This window comes from Neodiprion fabricii, chromosome 7, assembly GCF_021155785.1.
Source record: "Neodiprion fabricii isolate iyNeoFabr1 chromosome 7, iyNeoFabr1.1, whole genome shotgun sequence".
Classification (NCBI taxonomy): Eukaryota; Metazoa; Arthropoda; class Insecta; order Hymenoptera; family Diprionidae; genus Neodiprion; species Neodiprion fabricii.
In genome coordinates, this window is record NC_060245.1 from 4,789,652 (window position 1) to 4,810,000 (window position 20,349).

The 20,349-nt window shown below is 37.2% G+C and overlaps 2 protein-coding genes across 5 annotated transcripts in view; one reads left to right on the plus strand and one right to left on the minus strand.

The window, feature by feature from the left end:
- Positions 1-11,090, minus strand: part of LOC124186961 (putative protein tag-53) — a 25,742-nt gene extending 14,652 nt beyond the window's left edge. Inside the window, exons 1-2 of one of the 3 annotated variants that reach the window (XM_046579140.1) lie at positions 10,668-11,090; positions 670-1,017 (exon numbers count right to left, since the gene is read on the minus strand). In XM_046579140.1, coding sequence (XP_046435096.1) covers positions 670-1,017; positions 10,668-10,963 — 644 coding nt within the window. In that variant the 5' untranslated portion in view covers positions 10,964-11,090. Of the gene's footprint in view, positions 1-669; positions 1,018-10,030; positions 10,109-10,667 lie in introns of those variants that run through there. The other 2 variants (XM_046579141.1, XM_046579143.1) reach the window with 2 other exon arrangements.
- On the plus strand, positions 10,199-20,048 carry LOC124186964 (N-acetyl-D-glucosamine kinase). Of its 2 annotated transcripts, none has more exons than XM_046579149.1 (8): positions 10,199-10,353; positions 14,076-14,334; positions 15,749-15,833; positions 15,904-16,002; positions 16,178-16,430; positions 17,044-17,342; positions 18,544-18,831; positions 19,536-20,048. In XM_046579149.1, the coding sequence occupies exons 2-7, from the start codon at positions 14,096-14,098 to the stop codon at positions 18,823-18,825; spliced, it is 1,257 nt and encodes a 418-aa protein (XP_046435105.1). In that variant the 5' UTR covers positions 10,199-10,353; positions 14,076-14,095; the 3' UTR covers positions 18,826-18,831; positions 19,536-20,048. The 2 variants fall into 2 exon arrangements, with proteins under 2 accessions (XP_046435105.1, XP_046435104.1); XM_046579148.1 differs by lacking the exon at positions 10,199-10,353 and adding an exon at positions 12,730-12,889.
- Positions 20,049-20,349: the final 301 nt, after the last annotated feature.

Genomic DNA, 20,349 nt, shown 5'->3' on the forward strand with positions numbered 1-20,349 from the left:
AATTTTTTTTCTACTTTATTTTTTTACCAAACGCGTATCAAAATTTCGGTAAAGCATGCCAAATAGAATATCTCAGATATTTAGAGGCGTCTATTTTATTTGTTCCATTTTCCATTTAAATAACACTTGAAAAAAAATGTTTTTCTCTCGTAAACGGCTTGACTTACAAATTATCTAAATACAGATTCTTGTAGGAAATTTCACGCTCTATAAAAAAGTACCGAGATAGAATTTTCCTAGCTTTAACCGATTAAGAGATAGCAAAGATGATTCAAGGTTTATAAGCGAATACTTTTGTTAATGTTTTTTCAATTTTAGAGTTGAGATAAGAATGTGGAAAAAAATTAGGCAATCGGTTTAGAATTATTTGAAGCTGATCCGAAAGGCGTTCCGGAAAAATATCGTCAACACTTTAAACAAGGACGATCCCAATATGTTAATCGATTCTTATACCGATTTGCCGGCAAAATTATTACGAGATAACTTTGATCATCAATCGATTAATCGCAGAGCAGTTTAGTAAGAACGAATCTTATTAGAATCGTAAAACTGTATCGTACGTTTTTTTTTTTTTTTTTTCTTTGTAAATGTGAATTTGAAACGTAAATTTTCACCGATTCTTCCGGCCTTGTTGCAAATTTTCGCTTTGTTATTTTTTTGGGTATTTACCTGCTCGGACAAGCGTTCACTTTGTAGGTAATATTGAATCCGCTCATGTTGTAAGCGACGTCCGAATAAAAATGTAGCAGGGCGCTTCCGGAGTGCGCTATCACTTCCGGCACCCTCCGGATGTGGTAGCCATCTTTGTACATTAGGCCCGAGAAGACGCCGAGCAAAGGTGCGTTCACACTGTCCCCGTCGTATATGTAAAGGTGATCCCAGCCGCATTCCGTTGCGAACTCCTCGATGTGCATCCTTATCGAGGAATTCGTGCCGGTGTCTATGAGCCATGAACATTTCACGTCTATTGAATAATTCCCGTTGCCGTCGTGAATGCTTCCCGATGGCTCAGTCAACCTGAAACACCGATCGAAGAATAACAATAAATAAATAAATAAGTAAATAAATGAACTCACGCGTTTGCAAGTGATCGAAACTAGGAACAAAAATATTTTTTACGAGTTAAAGTTGGTACCCGTGTTTATTGTATGCGTATGATCAAGAAGACCGATGTGAGAAAAATTTCCAGTAGTTTTTAATAGTTGCTACAGTCTGTAAAGTACTGGAAACTATTTTCATTTTTTCTCTTAATAAAAAAATGCAGTTCTTGTTATAGAATGGCAGTGATTTTTATTTCATTTTTTTTTTCTAAGGAATTACAAAATTTAGTATGTGTTGTATTATTATTCTTCGTTATCGTCATTTAAGTTGATTCAAACTAATTTCAACGAGTTTCAAACGATTTCAAACCGTTACAATACGATTACAAATTGTTGGAAATTAATTTCAACGAGTTTCAAACGATTTCAAACCGTTACAATATGATTAAAAATTACTGGAAATTGATTTCAACGAGTTCCAAATGATGTTAGACCGTTACAATATGATTAGAAATTATTACAATCTCATTCGAACTAGTTTCAAATAATTTCGAACCGTTATAATATGATTAAAAATTATCGCAAGTCAATTTGAACGAGTTTCAAATGAATTCTAACCGTTACAATACGATTACAAAAAATTGCAAACTAATTTCAACGAGTTTTAAATGATATTAAACTGTTCCAATATGATTGAAAATTATTACAAGCTCATTTTAACGAGTTTCAAATAATTTCAAACCGTTACAATATGATTGAAAATTATTACAAATTAATTCCAACGAGCTTCAAATGATTTCGATACGAGAATATACATCACAGATAGTTCCAAAAAAAAAAGGATTCAAAGAAAAACGAATAAGTGGTTTACATAATAACCGATTTTGATTTACGTTCTCCGAAGTTTAGCCACAGGTACTAAAATCAATGATAATTGCGTCAAAATTGGGGGGAGGGGGGACTCCAAAAGATGGCTTTTGTTCCACCCTGATTCAGGTAAAAGGGTTGTCGTTGGGGAAGAAGAGTTGAATAAGAGTTGACCATGAACAGAAGTAAACGAAATATTGATTTCCTTGAGCGTGCAGAAGCAATGCAAACTGTTTAAACCCGATGGCAATATATATGCACGAATGCAGGTCCATGGTTTCCATCTCCTTGTGGTGGTGGTGGTGGTGGGTGGATTGAACTGAAAATGAGTTTTATTTCTCTCCCCTCGTGTCTCGTGCGTGCGTCTTTGTTCAGACGAAGGATTGCCGCTTCGTCGTCATCTGCAGTTATCGCACGTAATATTCCCGAGACAAACGAACGAAAACAATACGAATTGATCGAATCTCGGGAAGCGGCGTTAAGCCGTGTCGAATGGATGGGATGGCCATGCCGACCACCTTGAATACGAGACAATGCAGAGATTCGTGAAAATATATTTACAACAAGTGTGCAATAACCAAAAAAGGATCGACAATAGCGCCAAATGTTTACGCGTGCCTCGTTTTTCGTCATTCCAACAATATGCAAACAGTTTTTTTTTAACGATACCTGTTTTACTGAATTTTTCTAGTTTTACCGTTACAAACGAAATTTTTCTCATTGCAACGAGCAGTTTAAAAAAAAAAAAAAAAAAAGTGAGTCTAAACTGGATAAAATGAGCCTCTGAATTAGAAAGAATCTACTAAATTTTCAAACAGACTTATTACCTTCCTACCGACCCAAAAAGTCTCGGGAATTTTTGCAGATTTTCGCAAAAAATGGCAAAACCAATTCCAAAATTGCAATTCTTTTTAAATCTGAAAAAAAAAATCCCGCTGATTCTATCACGGTTCAAAATAATAGGATTTCAGTATTTACTGTTTTTCACGCAAGTTTTTATTTCTTATTTTCACGATTCCGTGATGTGATTAAATCGGAGAATAGAAGCATAAACAAAAAATAAAAAAAAAATAAAACCGTAATTCCGGCACGGAAAAACAAAATACTGTGCGAAATAAGCCGTAAATATTGAAATCACATTCCAAATCATATATTTCGTGTGAATTGTTTCAGGTTTAAAAGAAAATCGCATTTTCGGAATCGTTTTTTTCAATTTTGGTCAAATTTCATCGTTCGTTAAAAAAAAGTTGCCGAGACAATTTTGATTCGTTAAGAACATCGTACTAAAAACTGATTAAAATCTAAGTAGAGACGAGTCAAATGGGCTGCTAATTTGACGTGGAATGCCTCGTATTTAGACCACGTTTACCAGAGACAGACATCATTCGGCACGATTTATCTTTAATCTAGCACAAACTTTGCCATGGATGTAACAACGTGGCGAATTTAGACCCTGAACTCCCGTAACGAGCTTCTATTTTCGATGTGGTTGTAAGGTGTGGAGGTTCAATACGCTTTGTCATAACGAGAGACAAAAGCACCAACCGACAAACCAGTAGCGTTGATACGGTGCGAATTCTGGGGGAGACGACATTATTTTTCGAGACAAAAACTGGTGGCTTAAAAACGTAACGCGTAATATTCTTTGTCCACGACGTTGTACTTTATATCATATTTATTATACGCAAATTGTTTCAATGAAATTGAATTTTTCAAAGCTCCTTTATTCGTCTTTCGTCGCGCAGCTTCTTCTTCTTTCTTACTCTTCTTATTCTCCTCGTGTTAACAAACATCCATATGCATTATGTTCTATTAATAACACTTCGTCATCGTTCCTCAGTTGCGTATGTTGCAATTTCTCTGTGTCGGAATGTTGATATTTGTTATTGAGAGGATTAGGTTCAGGGCATTTGAATTGTACGTTGAGAGAAAAAAAAAAATTCACTTTCTATACACGTCACGTGGTTATTCGAGATTTTTTTTTTCGTCAAATTGAATATCGTTGGCATTGATGGAAAATTTTCATTCGGGTTGTACTATTTAATCCGATTATTCTTGCAGACACTAAATTTTATTGGCTAGCAAAATATCAAATCATCATTTTTTTTTTTCAGTTAATTACATTTTTTTGAAATAACAAACCACTTTTCATTACAATCATTCGAGACATCCCTTGAAATCGGTTTAAAACTGTTCACGGTTGGATTCACTTGGGAATCGATTAAAATCTTTTGGAACTATTTTTAGAACGATTTGTTAGTTATTTTGAAATAGATCGAAACCAGTTGTAAGTCGTTTGAAACTTCTTAAACCTAGATTTTAACAATTTTTTTATAATTTTGTAACAGTTTGAAATCGATTTAAACCACTTAGAAATCATTTTAGACTCCTTGACATTTTTTGATTAGGTTAAAACTGTTCGTAATCATTTTATAACTACTCGAAACCGTTTAAAAGCACTTCGAAATCGTTAAAATCAATTTTTCATCATTTGTAACCACTTGGGAGTCGTTTAAATTAGTTTAAAACTCTTTGAAATGTATTTCAAATCACTTGGATATCATTTCAAACTCTTTGAAATTAGTTTGAAGTTATTCGTAACTATATAAAGGCCGCTTAAAATCAGTTTAAAGTAGTTTGAAATCAATTTGTAATCGCTTGAAACCATTTAGAAATAATTTGAAACTGTCTGAAATCCGTTTTAAAACTGTTCGTGATAATTTTAAGACCACCTCAAAGCGTTTGAAACCACTTTGGAATCGTTGAAATCAGTTTGAAATCAATTTGTAACCGCTTGGAACCGTTCAAAAATCGCTGATAAGCTGTTCTCAATGGTTTGGTCGTTCGATCCAGGAAAAATTAGTACGAGACGAATATTATAAACTAAGACACGTCCCAGATTTCCTGATGACACAAAAAAAACAACTGATATTTAATTATCAGTACCCAGAAGCGCATATATTTCGTTTATTGTTAAAAATTCGAATAGTTGGGGAGTGTGTCTGAAGAAAAAAAAAACATTCTCGAGTAAAATCAAACGACGCAGTTCAATCCCTGAAAATCCCCGTCTGATGATTATCTGACTTTAATCCAATAGAAACCGCGTATATCGTTAAGAGGGCGTTACGTGAATGATAAAACCTTTAATAATCCGCTTACAGAATATGATCAAAAGCCAATGTATGTGCCTGCACATGGCCATCCAAATCTGCACCCACCTCCTCCTCCTCCTCTCTCATTCTCTAATGCATTTGAATTATTTATGAACTTTGGCAGGCAGCGTCTTCTTCTTTCGGAAAGGAACCACTGCCTTATATTTATATCTACTACCCTTGAATCCGTGAGGAGTGAGTCGCTTCATTTTCGTCACGCGTTACGTCATTCAGTCACGTAATATTTAGCAAACTCTTTCTCCGATAGAAAAAAAGAAGGAGAAAAAAATTCAGTGTGCCGCAATGTCGTCAACTTTTATCGGCGTCCAGGAAATCATCGCGTTCAAGATTTTTACACAACCTTTTTGACGATCCGTAACTTGTGGTACAAAATTTTTAAACGTGATTTACCAAATATTTGAAACATAGCAAGCAACTCGTACATTAACATTTCGATTTTTTGACTTTAACATCACCTTAGCAAAACGCGAAATGAATATGACAATATGTTGCATACATAGGAAGAAAGAAAAAATTTAATTTTCTTTAAATCGATCCATCTATAAAAGAGACTCAAATTAAACAAAATTTAAACGAGTATCGATATTCCATATGTTGCTGATATTCAAGTTACTTATTAAACTGAGAATAAAATTGTCAGATTCCTTGGTAAGATTTAACGAAATCTCTTGGCTTTTTAAGGGTCGCATTGAATTTTGTGACATTTAAGAATTTTCAGGTTTTTTCAGGTCATTGGTCACCCTGTTCGGTTAAAAATTCAGAGAAAAGTGTACCGGGCTAAATTATAAAAAATACATCCAAAAAAAAAAAAGAAAAAAAATATGCAAGACTTTTTGTGTCGCGAAGAACTAACTCAGTGACTCTGTTATAGGCTCGAGGCGAATGAGTCTTTTTAGTTAGGCTATCGTGCGTGATAACAGCCTAAATTAGCCGTTGATTGTGTAGCTGCTAACTCGGTTTGCACCTATACAGGTTCAAACTGTCCAATTGTACGTCGCATTGTACGTTGCATCAATGAAATGTCTGAATAGTTATCTAGGATCTACGTAGAAACGTATACGTACAAAGGATCGTCATTTGGGGTTATTCAACTTCAGTTAATTTGGGGGAAAAATTTCAGTTTTACATTTTACGAGTGATCCGTGACTTCGGGGAATTGGTGAAAAAATTTATAACAAAGTACTTCGTTATACTTAATACACAATTTATCTTGATCTTCTAAACTTAAGGTATTATTTGACGAATATTCCCAACCAAAAGTCAGTCCCGGTTAGAATATTGAACACTTCGCGATGAGATGAAAATCTAAATTAATCGTAACCAAGTTGATGAGATAATTCGTTTTGAATAATAACATTGCCATTAAGTTGTTGATAAATTGTTCAAGCATAAATTTGTGCAACTGATCTCTAACGATCGAGTGAAATGTTTTTTTATTTCATTTAAAATGTATTCATCGACGTTTCTGAATACTTGCAAACTTTTTTCAAATTTCAAAAATTTTCTAACGCTTTATTTATGATACTGTTAGTTCTACGGCTCTAAAAAACTTCATCATCGGTGTAACGCATAAACATTTACGAAAACCTGTCCAAAAATTTAGGACTTGTGATCAATTTTTTGAAAATTTTTTAAATTCTCGAAGACGAATTGCTCAAAATCACTGTAATATCAAAAAAAAAAAAAAAAACATCATAGGTATTCAGAAAAGCCAATGAATTCGCTAGAGATTTGTGATAAAAAGTTTTGTTTAAACACAATTGATTAACAAATTTTTGGAATTATTATTATTATTATTCAAAACGAATCATCGTGTCAACTTGGTTACGATTAATTTAAATGTTTATCTAATCGCGAAGTGTTCAATATTCTCACCGAGACTCACTTTTGGTTGGGAATATCCGTCTAATAAGACTTTAAGCGTTGTTTCTGACGGTTTTTTTACACAATATATTATAATTTAATAAACGCTATATCAAGGTGAAAACTTTATTAAACTTTGAACGAACAGTTTCTCTAGCTGCGAAGTATAATTATTCGCAAATTTCGGACAAACCTTCACTTGTATAGTTTTAGTATCCGTTTACGGATAAATTTTTCTTTCATCGGCCAGTTAAATATACAACCTGGAACAGGTTTTCTTGGATAAGATGAAATTGTTTTGATACATAGTATTATTTCTTTTTTCTCACGGTAAACGCCTTCGGTGACCTTCTACATATGTTATTTCATCGTTTGTACATTTATACGATAATAATTTCAACGCCAAATCAACATATTTTCTCTCGTTTGTTTTATAATTTATTCCATTATAAAGAACCGCGAACCGTTGTAAGAATTTTTTAGAAAAACAAATTTTCTAGGATTCATATAAAAAATATGCTTAGCATTGTATTAAAATCGGTTTTTAGTCATTCGGCACAATGATCACGATTCAGATTCACGGAGAAAGGAAAAAAAAATTGCAGTTTTCCAAGTCTGGTGGAAAAAAAAAAAATCACTATTTTGCAATTTTACGGTGACTTTGAAGTAGCTGAGTTTCAAAAATCTGAATTTCTTTTGCCTCAATATAATTCACTGCGTTTCAGACATTCCCAACATTGTGAAATAGCGATTTCTCCGTAACCTGAATTATTACGATAACGTTAATAACTTCAACCTCGCATTTTAATTGCATATTGACAGTTGATTAGTATTATTTTAAAATCCGTTGAACGTTGATGTATTCACAGAAAATGGGGCTAACTATAAGAGAGTGAAGTTCATAACTTTGATCTAAGGATTCATATTTAGGGAAACTCAGTAGTCCGCAGAAATATAATCGTCTTAAATTTGGTAATCTATTTTTAAAAAGCAAAGTGTACTATTAATTTCGGAAATTAAACTCTTTTAAAGTCGTTCCGAATTTTCAAAACAATCATTTTTGTTTTAATATTCCTTAACATTGAGGTTAATAACTTCAATCTGGCGCTAATATCAGAGGCGGGAATAAAGAAGCCCGACCTTCAAGGAATTCCACACTATCCGGTACAACATCTTTGTCTCTCTCTCTCTCTCTCTCTCTCTCTCTCTCTTTCTCTCTCTCTCTCTCTCTGAGCATCGTTCGTCGATCCATGCGTCTCTGCAGTGCAAACGTCACTGTACCTACTAATTCCATTTACCGAGTTGGGTACCGTTATAACATCAACTATACGGTTAGGTAGTAACTTATGTCAATTAAGACGGCGACGCGCGTCTAAATCCATGCGGGAAACCGCCAAATTCATCTAACGAGACTGAAGTAAGAAGCCAGTAACGTAGAAGTAACGAAACCTCGAACGAAACGATAGAAAAAAACTCTGTTTTAAATAATAAGCTGCAAATTTAACGCAATTCCGTATAAAAGTTGCTAAACTGTAAAAAATTTCATTTGTTACAGTAACTTTGCTTTCTTTCATCCTGATCGTGAAATTACGATTTATAATATCAATTAATGAACTATGAATACATAATTTCGATAAAAAGTCGACCATTTTGGCACAGAATCATTTTGTAGCTAGTTCGTATCTTCGGGTTTGAATTCTCTACGAATTGTCTTAACATCGAGTCGATTGGCTTCAACTATTAATTGACGCGTATAAAACTCATAGCGAATGAAATAAAAGAATAAAAAAACACCATCGAATAACGTGGTTGGAATTAGAAATTTTTCAATTTTCCGTATCAGAGGGATGCTATTCGGACGAATTTGGTACGATTAACTTCGGCAGCACCTCTGAAACCATTCTCTCGCAACTTTTACTTTCTGTTCTCCTTTCCTCGGACCAAACGATAGCGGCAAATTCTTCCTAACTCCTTCAGGTAATCCCGCCTCAACCCCGCCATAAAAAGAACAATAAAAAGAGCAAGATACAGAACAACAAATACATTTCAGCCTCAGAAAGTCGAGAAAAAGTTTTGCTAAAGAGGTTCCACACCATCTTGGCTGAAGATAATGCGAAATACCTGAAACAAAAATACTCTCGTTGACTAGTTTTAGCAAGAATGAGTTCAACGGTAAAAAGTTTCCTCAATTTCGTACGGAGTACGTTTATAAAATTTCACAACCTCAAAGCAAATACCCTAAATAATTTTCTGACTTTGTGTTTGTATAATGATAATAATTGTACTCGGTTAGAGTTTTTCAAGAATTTCAGGACAATTTCTTAGTTATCAGTTTCTCTAGTTAATTTGCTAGTCGAATTGACTTTCTCAGCTAAAGAAATGTACAAGAATGAAGTTGGTAAAGTTACTGTAAAACTATGCATGTTTAGGAAAAACCGCCAAATCGCACCTTTATGACGTCCCGAAATTTAGTAAACCGTTACAAACAAAATTATCGTCTTGTTCTGAAAAGCCAAATGCTTGAAAGTCATTCTCAAATTGTTCATTAACGATTTTCGACCTTGTTGTATCGTCAAGTTAACGTTACTAACCTCATGGAAACGTCGACTCCTAATCGGTTGGAAACATCTGGCATGCTTGTAACGAATTTTCCTTTCTAACCGACCGAATTTTAAGAACCACGTTCATAAGAGAAGAAAAAAAAACAATAACCAGAAAGAGTAGATCGCATTGTAAACAAACGGGTATGTCGATAATTTGTACCTTAAACCCATAAAATGAACGACGCATATAACGAGACTGAGGTTAGTAACGTTATCGCGACGAAAAATTGAGAAAAGAAAACCGCTGTATTCTTGATTCCACAATGATTTTTAATGAACTAAGATTACAGAATATCAATACGTTTAATTAATTTTATTACGGTTAATCCGAATTTCAAACAGTGTCGAAATTGCTAAATAACGGTTTTTCCTATGCACGAATCGTTACGGTAACGTTACTAACTTCAAAACGATAGCATATCGTCGTCTCAGTTGTGCCAAAAATCAATTAAGCATGTATTAAAAAGACATGCACGATACATACAATGACTCGAATAACCATTTTCGTCGTTATTTCGACAGTTGTGAAATTTCGTAGTCAGGTGACAGTGGCCCAAAGTGACGTACTACGATACATACGTACGTAAATTACACCCGAATCGTCATAGAGACGGACAAACTCGTAAAAAAAAAACACAGACGAGCCAGCTGTCGAGCGAACATAGCTACAGAGACAAAAGACGGTGCGTGAGGTACGAAAAAGCGCGCAGATTAGCACCTGGTTACAAAAACGTCAGCCATAACAGTTTTAAATGCACACAGTGCAGTTGCGGCGATGTTACGAAGGTGGTAACAACTGCTGGTCAGGTATGTTGTACAAACTATTATGCACGAGTAATTACTCGCCCGTTTCGATGCTTATTCGATACTCAAATAACGGGGCGAATGAGGGCGGAACGAGGAGGCCAGCAGGGGGGTTGGGGGGGGGGGGGGGAGGATGGACGAAAATATAAAACAAACGAGGTTCAATGTAGTGAAATATGCCGCGATTGACGAGAAAAATAAGTATAGAAATGAAATCCCGTTGTTCTCGCGACACGTTCGTACGTGAGACGGTTCGTCGGCAGGACGAGAAAAGTTGGTTATTTTCTGAAGGGTTTTCGGTTTTCGTGATTTTGTACCTCACTTTGCCGCCGCAATACTGGCAGGCGGGTCCTTGCCATCCTTCGTGACAGAGGCAGGTTCCGTTGGCGCAATCACCGTTAACGCAAGAATCGAGGCTGCAGACTGAGGTGATCGTCTCGTCTAGGGTAACGGCGCCGCTTGCCTTCCTTATTATAGCCGAAAGTACGACGATCCACAACACCCACGGTACACTACCGATTAACGACGCGGAATCGGGTGACGAAGTATCGTCGACTTTTCGCCTGTACTTCGATTTAAATAGGAACAAAAACATCTGCACGGCTTCTGCCATTTTGGAAGTTGCCCATGACAGGTCAGTCAATGGCCGTCGACGATCAACGACGGCAATGCGCGCGGTCTCGCTGTCGCTCTCTCGCCCCTCGCGGCACTCTGATGGACGTGCTTTTGCTTTGCTCTCTCTCGCTGATCGCTGCCTGCCTGCCTGCGTGCGTGAACGAAAAATATCGCATCGGTGCTGCTGCCCCGCGGATGTCTCGGCAACTTCGATTTACGTTTAGCTTTCAAGACCCTTGGACGCGAATTCGCATGCAGATGGCGGACAACGGCGCGGTTATTGTACGGTAAGACGGATTTCTCTACCGCGGACTGTTTCACCGGCCGATTTGGACGATTCCTTCCTCTTAACGCGGATGATGAAACTTTGGTAATTGCTGCGAAGCAAATTTCTATCGGGCTTGATTCTGAATTATTTTTCAATCGTGAAAATAAGATTCTTCGTTTAGAGATATCTCCGATCCATCTACGTGGTGATTATAACCGCTTTCAAGATTTAAAAATAAGACAGAACTTCAGAGTCCTGGTTACGATTCACCGCAAAATGATACGTATCATCCGTGGCGAATCACAACTATTGCAAGAAAATACGGAATTCACTTAGTTTAGCTAGTATGGTGAGTCTGAACATAACTGTTTTTAACCCTGCTAACGGACTACTGTTTGTCGTAGAAGGGTTTTTTTTTATTATTCGAAAGCTGAAAGACTGAAGAATGGAACAGTATATGCGAAAGAAATCGAATATGAATTTTTTACCATCGAAAACTCTATTGAACGAGGTAAGATAAAAGATTTTACCACGCCGTAAGAGTTATGTGGGGTTAGGGGGGCAGGTGTAGATTCTTAGGTGTAATCAAACTGAAGCTAGCAGCCAGTTGGCAGCGAAACGTGTTAAACTTATTGGAAATGGAATAATGCAGCCAACGTTTATCCACATAATTCTATAAAGGTATTGGGGCTGCAAGGTATTTCACAAAATTCCGATTTTCGGACTTCACTAACTTGTTCGAATGAACATTATAACGTTTGGTTCCTAATTCTAGGGGTTGATTATGTAATTTCACTTCTTACATTTCCCACTAGCCAAGAATTCTGATTCGTTTGCAAAGTTTACGATTAATCAACCAATCGGAATGCTTGGATAGTGGAAAATATAAAAAGTGAAATAACATAATCGACCCTCTAGCTGCTAGATTGAGCCTCGTTTCGTTTTTACATCGGTAAACGTAATTGTTGTGCCTGTGCAAAGCTTCAAAACTAACGAAAATCACTGTCATTAATCGAAAACTTTGTATTTTCGATTTGAATAGTAATATTTTAAACAGTTAAAGTGTATTTTCACTTTCTGTTATTTTATTTATTTATTTTTTTTTTCCTTTTCTAGTGACCCACGATCATAGAAAAGGTGAATTGCGTTTTTCGTCTTGTACCTTCATTCAAAAATGGAAAAAAATAACTAAATAAAAACTGTAAAGCCAATCCGAGACATTGACATAGAATCTTGATCGAGATGTCACGGAATGCCCTATATATATATATATGTACGAACAATTGACCGTCGAGCGGCGTGACGCGTCACGTGAGAGATGGATCAACGTCGTCCGTTGTCGGCATTTGAATTTCATCTGTCGGCAATATGTCGGGGCGATAGATTGGTGGGGAAAAAATAATGCTTCGTTAAAGTCGAGGAGTTTATCAGAAGCGGTCACGTGACCGCCCCTTCCCCGTTCAATTTTCACTCCGAATCGCGTCGACTCAAGTAGAGGAGGTTCAAAACTAGTCTCGATCATCGCTGTCAGTGCCACGAATACCTTCGCCGCTGTGTGTAGTCTGACTGTTAAATTTCGCAAGTCTTGCTCTGACGTTTCTTGCTCCGGCAGTAAAGGTTCCACTATACACAAAATCCCGATTCCAGACATCACTGGTAACTGAAATACGTTTTTTAAATAATCCTAGTTTCGAACCGTGACTCGACTTGCGAATTTGTCAAAGTAACGATCCTATAGAACCATACACTGAGAGAAATTTTTAGTTCCGGTTACCGCTCGGTTCTCGACTATTTTCATTTTTTACCGCAATCGAAAAATACAGTTCTAGGTAGAAAATGAAAATTAGTTTTCTAGCCGTTACCAGAAACTCTAGCATCCGTTGCTGTTCTTTCTCATTACGATCGCTGTTGCTAGATTTTCATGCAACTGTTGCGAAAATTTAATGCTCGCGCAAGGATAAATTGACGTTAAAACCTTGTTTAACTAAAAAAGTAGAGTAAACCTCGCAAACTGATTTTGCGTTGCAATTATCAAAAAACGACAATATCGCGAAATGGTTGTACAAGATGTTGTGCTTTATAGCATTGAAGATATGACATGTGGCAAAAATAATAACATAGTCTTTGTACTAAGCTGTGCGAATTTCTGTACTAGTCTTTTCGTTCACAGTTAACTTATTAGTTAATCGGTTAGTTTCACAATTAGTCAATCAGTTTACAGACAGCTAGAAATAATCGAACGTTCCATATGTCACGAAACCTGCGTTTTCACCTGATTCACGTATAAAAGTTTAACGAAAATATAGAAATAACGTAAGAATTAAAACGAGTGGTGAAAAATCTTATACAAATTGATGTCAGTTGCGCGTGATAGAAATTGCTGATACAATATTCAAACATTCAAACTTACAATTTTTATAGATGCTGATAATGTTGGATTATTCTTTCACGGTTACCGGCCAAAAGACTAAATTCAAAACTACTCATCCCCCGAAAATTTACGAAACAAATGTCGCATGGATTTTTTTTCGTTCAACTTCAATTTCAATTTATGTCAAAAAAATTATAGTATAATAAATAAGCCTAGACAGAATGGAACTCGCACAAAAATGTTCTGAAGGGAAAAAAAATAAATAAAAATGAACATTCCATAACGTAAAATTTCGTTGCGAGTGAGCCTATTTTTAAACAATGCAAATCATCCCGAGGGTTAAGCAAGTCCAATCATTTATTAACCTTGAGTGATAAATTATTTCGAGCGGAGCATAATGGACGATGAAGTTGTTTAACCGTACGTTAATACTATAAATGAAATAATTTCTTGCCTGTTGTTGCGAAACAGGTTAATAAAAGCGGTTCCAAATGATGGGTAAAAAGGATCTTCAAAAGCCGGTGGCACTGAGCGAGGAAAAAAAATCTCAGATCGATGAGAACGAATTGCGGAGAACGAAACGAGACGAGAGAAAAGAACAAGCGGCCGCAGGTTCCGAAAAAATCAAGACTGACGATGAATTGGACGATGATCGGATTGATAAGACCGCCGAAATTCAGGCAGCTGAAAAACGTTCTCCGGATGAAATAAGAATCGGAGGTGTGGAAGGGTGAGTTTCTTTGCCACTTGACCGCTTCTCTAAAAGTTTATAAACGACAGGTTTCCACCGACTCCGATTGACAATTTTCAAGGGTTTTATACAGGGTGAGGAAAAACGATGAAAAGCCCTTTCGTTAAATAATAATTAATCAACCTTGAAGTTTGACTTGAGGATAAAGTTTCAAAAGCCAATCAGATCCTCCTGACCAAACCTTCATCTGGGATACAAGTAGATTTATGCAAATTGTTATTGTTAACGGATAAATTTTTTCGGAATTAATTTCTGCCCCAAGTGGCATCTTCTCGGTTAAGAACTAGTCCATTTCGCAATTGGTCTTGTCGTTGTGTTCTGGCCTTTCAGGCAGGCGATACTTGCACCATTCGGTCCAACAAGTGGGACAAATTGAACGATAAATCGATGGTAATTATTCGAGTGTCCATGAATTGGTTGGAAAGTATTGAAATAAATAGGCTCGGTTGAAATCAGACAGTAATTGTTGTTTGAAAATTGCATCTGATTAAAAAAGAAAAAAAAAAAAAAAAACTCGATTATAAAGCTCGCGACTTGTTTAATCTTGTCATATTTCACGAGGTTGAACGTTGACGTTTCTTTGACGTATCGTTACTAACTTCAGACTCGTTGTATTTCAACCTCTGGTAAAACATTGACCGAAGCCAGATTGAAATGCTTTGAGTAACTTACGAAAATAATGCGATACCGGGGTATTTTCCACACGTTTTTCGGTCGCTAGTATGAAATGACGCGTGCTTGTTTTACCAAGCACGATGCTCCTCGTAGATTCTGACCTCTGCTCCAGTTTCAACAGTTCGCTGAGACGAGCTGAGAGTAAATAAAGCTTCTTACAGTAATTTCTTGTTCACCGTAAGACGCTGTTTTTTACAGATCCACTCAGAGATCGGCTACAACAGCATTAAAAATTGTTGTTTTTACAAATAAAAAACATCAGAACGAAGTTCAGTGTTACCCAAATATGTGTGATAAATTTTTATATTAACAAATCGAACTGTCTCTTCGTGAAGAATCATTGAAAAATCGTCATTTTTCGGCCTTCTTACCGAGTACAATCCTTTAATTAATTTTTACAATTTGACGGACTTGTTTTGTTTTACTGGCTCTTTGTCTGCAGCGCTAATGTAAACCTTGCACGTTTCGAACGGCTTTCAACATTGCATTTGATTGCGAATTTTTCCCCGACTTCTATCTTATCTAATCAACGGGTTTATACCGTTGTCACGGTGAACCGATTTATTTTCGTGGCAAAACTATGCAGAGTAGACATGAATCTCACGGCCGTTTAACTACGCGAATGAAGAATGAACAATGATTTGCAAAAGCGTGCCAATTGCAGGCAGCAGATTGTGCACAGGTTGTTTAACAACGTTTCATTTCTGTTTCATATCAGCGGTGCCACTCACTCGACACTCATAATTATGAACGGATACGGTGAGAAGTTGATCGAGATGAAAGGACCGGGTACGAATCATTGGGTAAGCGATGTGTATACGAATTAGCGAAAGGTTTTTTTTACGGAAAGATTTTTAAACTGCCCGTTTACAGCAACTCGGTATGAAAGAAACAGCGGCTAGGATCAATGGAATGATAACAACGGCGAAAAAGGAATTAAACATTCCCACGTCATCGCCGTTGGACTCTGTGGTAAGTGGAATCCCTGACTGTTTTTTCAAGTCACACGAAACTCTGTGACTGATATGATCGTTTATGAATGGCGTGTAATGAACGCGAGAGCATTGAACTCGCACGTTCTTATCTCGGAGCGTATTTTTCACTAACGATATGCTCAAATTTAATAATTCTCAAATTTGTAAATCAGGGTCTGACCTTGAGTGGCTGCGAGCAAGACGAAAGCAACCGTCACTTAAAGGAGACGCTTTTCAACGAGTTTCCAACGGCGTCCAGACGATATTTCATTGGATCTGATACCCTGGGGAGTATAAAAACCGGCATCGAAAACGGCGGTGTTGTTCTCATTGCGGGAACCGGAAGCAATGCTCTGCTCATCAATCCAGACGGACAGAAACACGGATGCGGAGGCTGGGGTCACATGATTGGAGACGAAGGCAGCGGTTAGATTTTTTTGTTTTTTTTTTAAATTCAATCTCCTAATTATGCCCGACCTCGATTTTTTTTTTTTTTTTTTTTCACTCGGAATTACTTGTTTCCAGAGTAATACTAATTGACGAGAGTCGAAACAAACCAAACAAACTAAATTACTCGTGAAATCAGGTGTGGAAAAATTTTTGGTTGGAAATTTTGTAAAATTTCTTGAAATATCTTGTAATCGTCTGAGATCTTGTGGAATCACTGAAATTTTCCTTTGAAAAAATCTTTTCAAGTGCCTGAAATCTTTTGAAGTCTTCTGAAATCATCCGAAGTCTCTTGCAATCTTTTGAAATTTGTTGAAATCTTCGGATATTTGTGTTTAAAACCTCTAATATTCTCATTTGAAAAAATCCACTGAAATCCCATGAAGTCTTTTGAGATTTTTTTGCAATCTTTTGAAATCCCTAAAATATTTTGAAATCTTTTGAAATCGCTGAAACCTTTTAAAATCCTCTGCAATTAAGATCTGCTGAAGTGTTTTGAAATCCTTTAATATTCCTTGAAATCTTTTGAAATTCCTGAAATCTTTGTACTTTTGAAATCTTGAATCTAAGCGAGTCTAACGAATCCCTGCAGCCTATTGGATATCCCACCGAGCGGCGAAGTACGTCTTCGACGATATGGACAACCTTGTAAAGTCACCGCGACCGATCAGCTACGTTTGGCCCGCGATGCGAAACTTCTTCCACGTGGCAGACAGGACCGACCTCCTACCCCATCTCTACGCAAACTTTGACAAAAGCAAGTTCGCGATGCTCGCCAAAGAACTGGCGAAAGGTTGCGAGCACGAGGATCCCCTCTGCCTTCTACTCTTCGAAGATACGGGGAAGATCTTGGCGCGTTACGTTCAAGTCGTTGCCACCAAGGCGCATAACGTGAGTGACCTTGCCGTGCTCTTGAGGGGTTGGATTTACACCTGGGGCGGTTGAAACTAGGGTTGTCTTTGAGAATTTTTTTCGCGTACGAAACTGAATTTTATCGACAACCATTGTACGTCTTTGAATGTATGACGTTTTATCTGTATTGTGTGAAAATATGGTTGAAAAATTTCAAACGGTAAAAAAGTTACGCTCGTTTTCCTGGGACGTGTTTTTGTCGATAGCGTTTGCGGTACCAGACTTGCCTCTGCCATTTTTGATCTGAAGAAGGGAACAAAAAATTTTTCTTAAAGCAGATAGATAAAACTAGTACTTGTCGAGTCGGAATTTCAAAGTTGAATTTTTTCCAACCATAGCAGTCTCCGGAATAAAATAGGCGATTTTTCGCTTCGAAATTGTTCGGTACTTGTGATGAAAAAGAAAAAAAAAAAACTTTGCCAGGTATCGAAAAAACTGCTCGATAACTACTAGATTATTGTGTGAAACGTAACTGTGCAAAACTAGATCCCGATCGGTCCAGTAGTGGCGGAGATGTTTCTGGTACCGATTTTGAAAACACTGTTTCAAGAAAAACGCGTTTATAGTTTTGAGTAGAGTTTACACTGACAATAAAATAACTGGTTTATTTCAAACTCACATGAAATCGTCGATTCCTGGGCCATACGACGGATCTTCCCGAGATGTCGACGCTTCCATTAGATCTTTTCTTTGCCGTATCAACCTGATCCTTCCTTCTTTTGATGCCCTTTTCGCTGCTCACCCGGTCGATTACAAAACGCTGTAACTTCGTCATCACTGCGAATATCCTTATGAAATTTCCAGGTTATACACTCGAAGGATATTACTTTCGAATGGGCACCTTTTTGAAAAATCGATTCTTTTTACCTACCCAGGTATATCTAGCCCCTCAAGCGGCCGGTCAGCACATAGGACCATTTTTTAATCGGAAATGACAAATGGCTTTCCGAAAAGACCAGTGCCTCACGAATTTGAACCAGACCAACCGAGTATCGTTAATCTTACGACAATCAACTGGTTCTTCCGAAAGATGAACATGTGTGCTGACTTATGAATTAATCAATCAAGTGCTCGTCAGCCGTGAATTTTCCCTAAAATCTCCAAAGTTCACGGCAGTCGAAGACAAGAAATCGACATTTTCATTCACCCTGTAAAATTGGTCCAATCGACTCAATTCCAGGACCTGCTTCTCTCTCCCGGTGGACTCAGAATCGTCTGCGTTGGTTCCGTCTGGCATTCCTGGACGTACATGAAGAAGGGATTCGTCGACCAGATCCATGGGACACCCGGAGTCGACGAGCTGACTCTTCTTCGACTGAAGACTTCCGCTGCCGTTGGAGCCTGCTACTTGGCGGCCGACTCTCTGCAGTGTGGCTCGTTGAAGAAGACTTACGACGATAACATCAACATATTCTACCACTACAAACGGGCCAACATGCCCAAATCTGCCAAAGACGACTAGCCGAAGGTACGAAGTAATTTTGCAATTTCTTTCATCCCATCCTTACAGTGATAACGATTGTTTACGTTTGCATGTTTCGCCTGTTACTGTTTTTTTTTTTTTTCACAACGCTAGCTAAAGGACTTTGAAAAGTTTATTGGAAAATCGATTGATGACCTGAGAATGGCAGAGACGCCATTTATGGTCGTATCCTGATCAATTTATTCCCACTTTATTTGATATTAATTGTCGTTGATTATTAACACACGTTAAGGTGTTCGGCGAAACGTGAATTCATTATTCATTGAGTATTGAACGGATTATATATTGTCTTTCTTCTCGAATGCATGCGGTAAACATTATATTTGCTGAGATATTATTGTCGAGCAATCGATGCGTTATCAATTAACACCTCCTTTGAAAGCAAATGTTTTTTATTATTCTCGCAAGCAAAAAATTGATGTTCTTGTATTAGTGTAATAATATTTTCGAATTTATATTTTAACGGGGAAATTGAAAGTTTACTTTATCAACAAAATATTCCATTTTACGACCGATATACATTAATGTTAGCTAAGGCTTGACCGGAATGCCTGCAACTATAGGCTAACATTTCATAAAGTTTCTCCGAATGGTCTGCCCCTGTTTTAGCGTTATTTTAGAGTTCTTCTTCTTCTTCTTCTTCGTCGTCGACTTCTTCTTCGTAATCGTGACGACTGTATCCTTCACAGAATATCGCCAAAAGCCGAGAATTAAGACGAGGAATCGATATTGGCAATGAGATGTCCAAGTTGTTGGAAAGGTCCTGGAGGTAACCGCTTTCCGACTCGACTAATCGTAGGCTTTTATATTCGGATCGATTATATCGCCCGGAGGAAGTCGCGATGTCGGTCTTCGCTTTTGGTGAAATCCAACGAGGCCACGGATATCCGTCGACCACCAGCAGCTGGTCATTTGAAAAGTATACCTGCTTTGCTTGCTCGTGTTCAAGGCTGCAGAAGCACAGAATTAGCTACGTGGACAACGTCAGATTCCTTGAGAGAAAGTTCTTAGTGTGTATTCATTCGACGACCTTTCACGTGGAGAAATGTCGAACGATTGTGAGCGAAAACAGTCGTGTTCGTCGCTTTGCCGACAAGAGGAATTACATTTATTTCTTACAGGCTGTGCCAGACTGTTTCCATTTCTCTGAGGAGTACCGAAGAATCTATAAATTGTATCTGATTAATAAATTATTATTGTTATACAGTGATGTTTCGATATCGAAATAGCGTATATTTCAACTTTCTTCGCAATGTCGATCCGCTATAAAATGTCAAGATATTTTTTGCAGAATTAATCACTTCGACACAGCTGCGATAACGATGACGACGATGAATTTACAGCTTGCTGCACCTTCCGGAAAAAAAATAACATCGATGTTTCAATCTTACAAAAGGTAGACATTGTTCACTTATAATTATGATAATACTGTGTTTACGGAAATTCATTGCCATATGCACTTTGAAGTCTGCATGATATTAGTCAGCTGTTCGAAACAAGAGA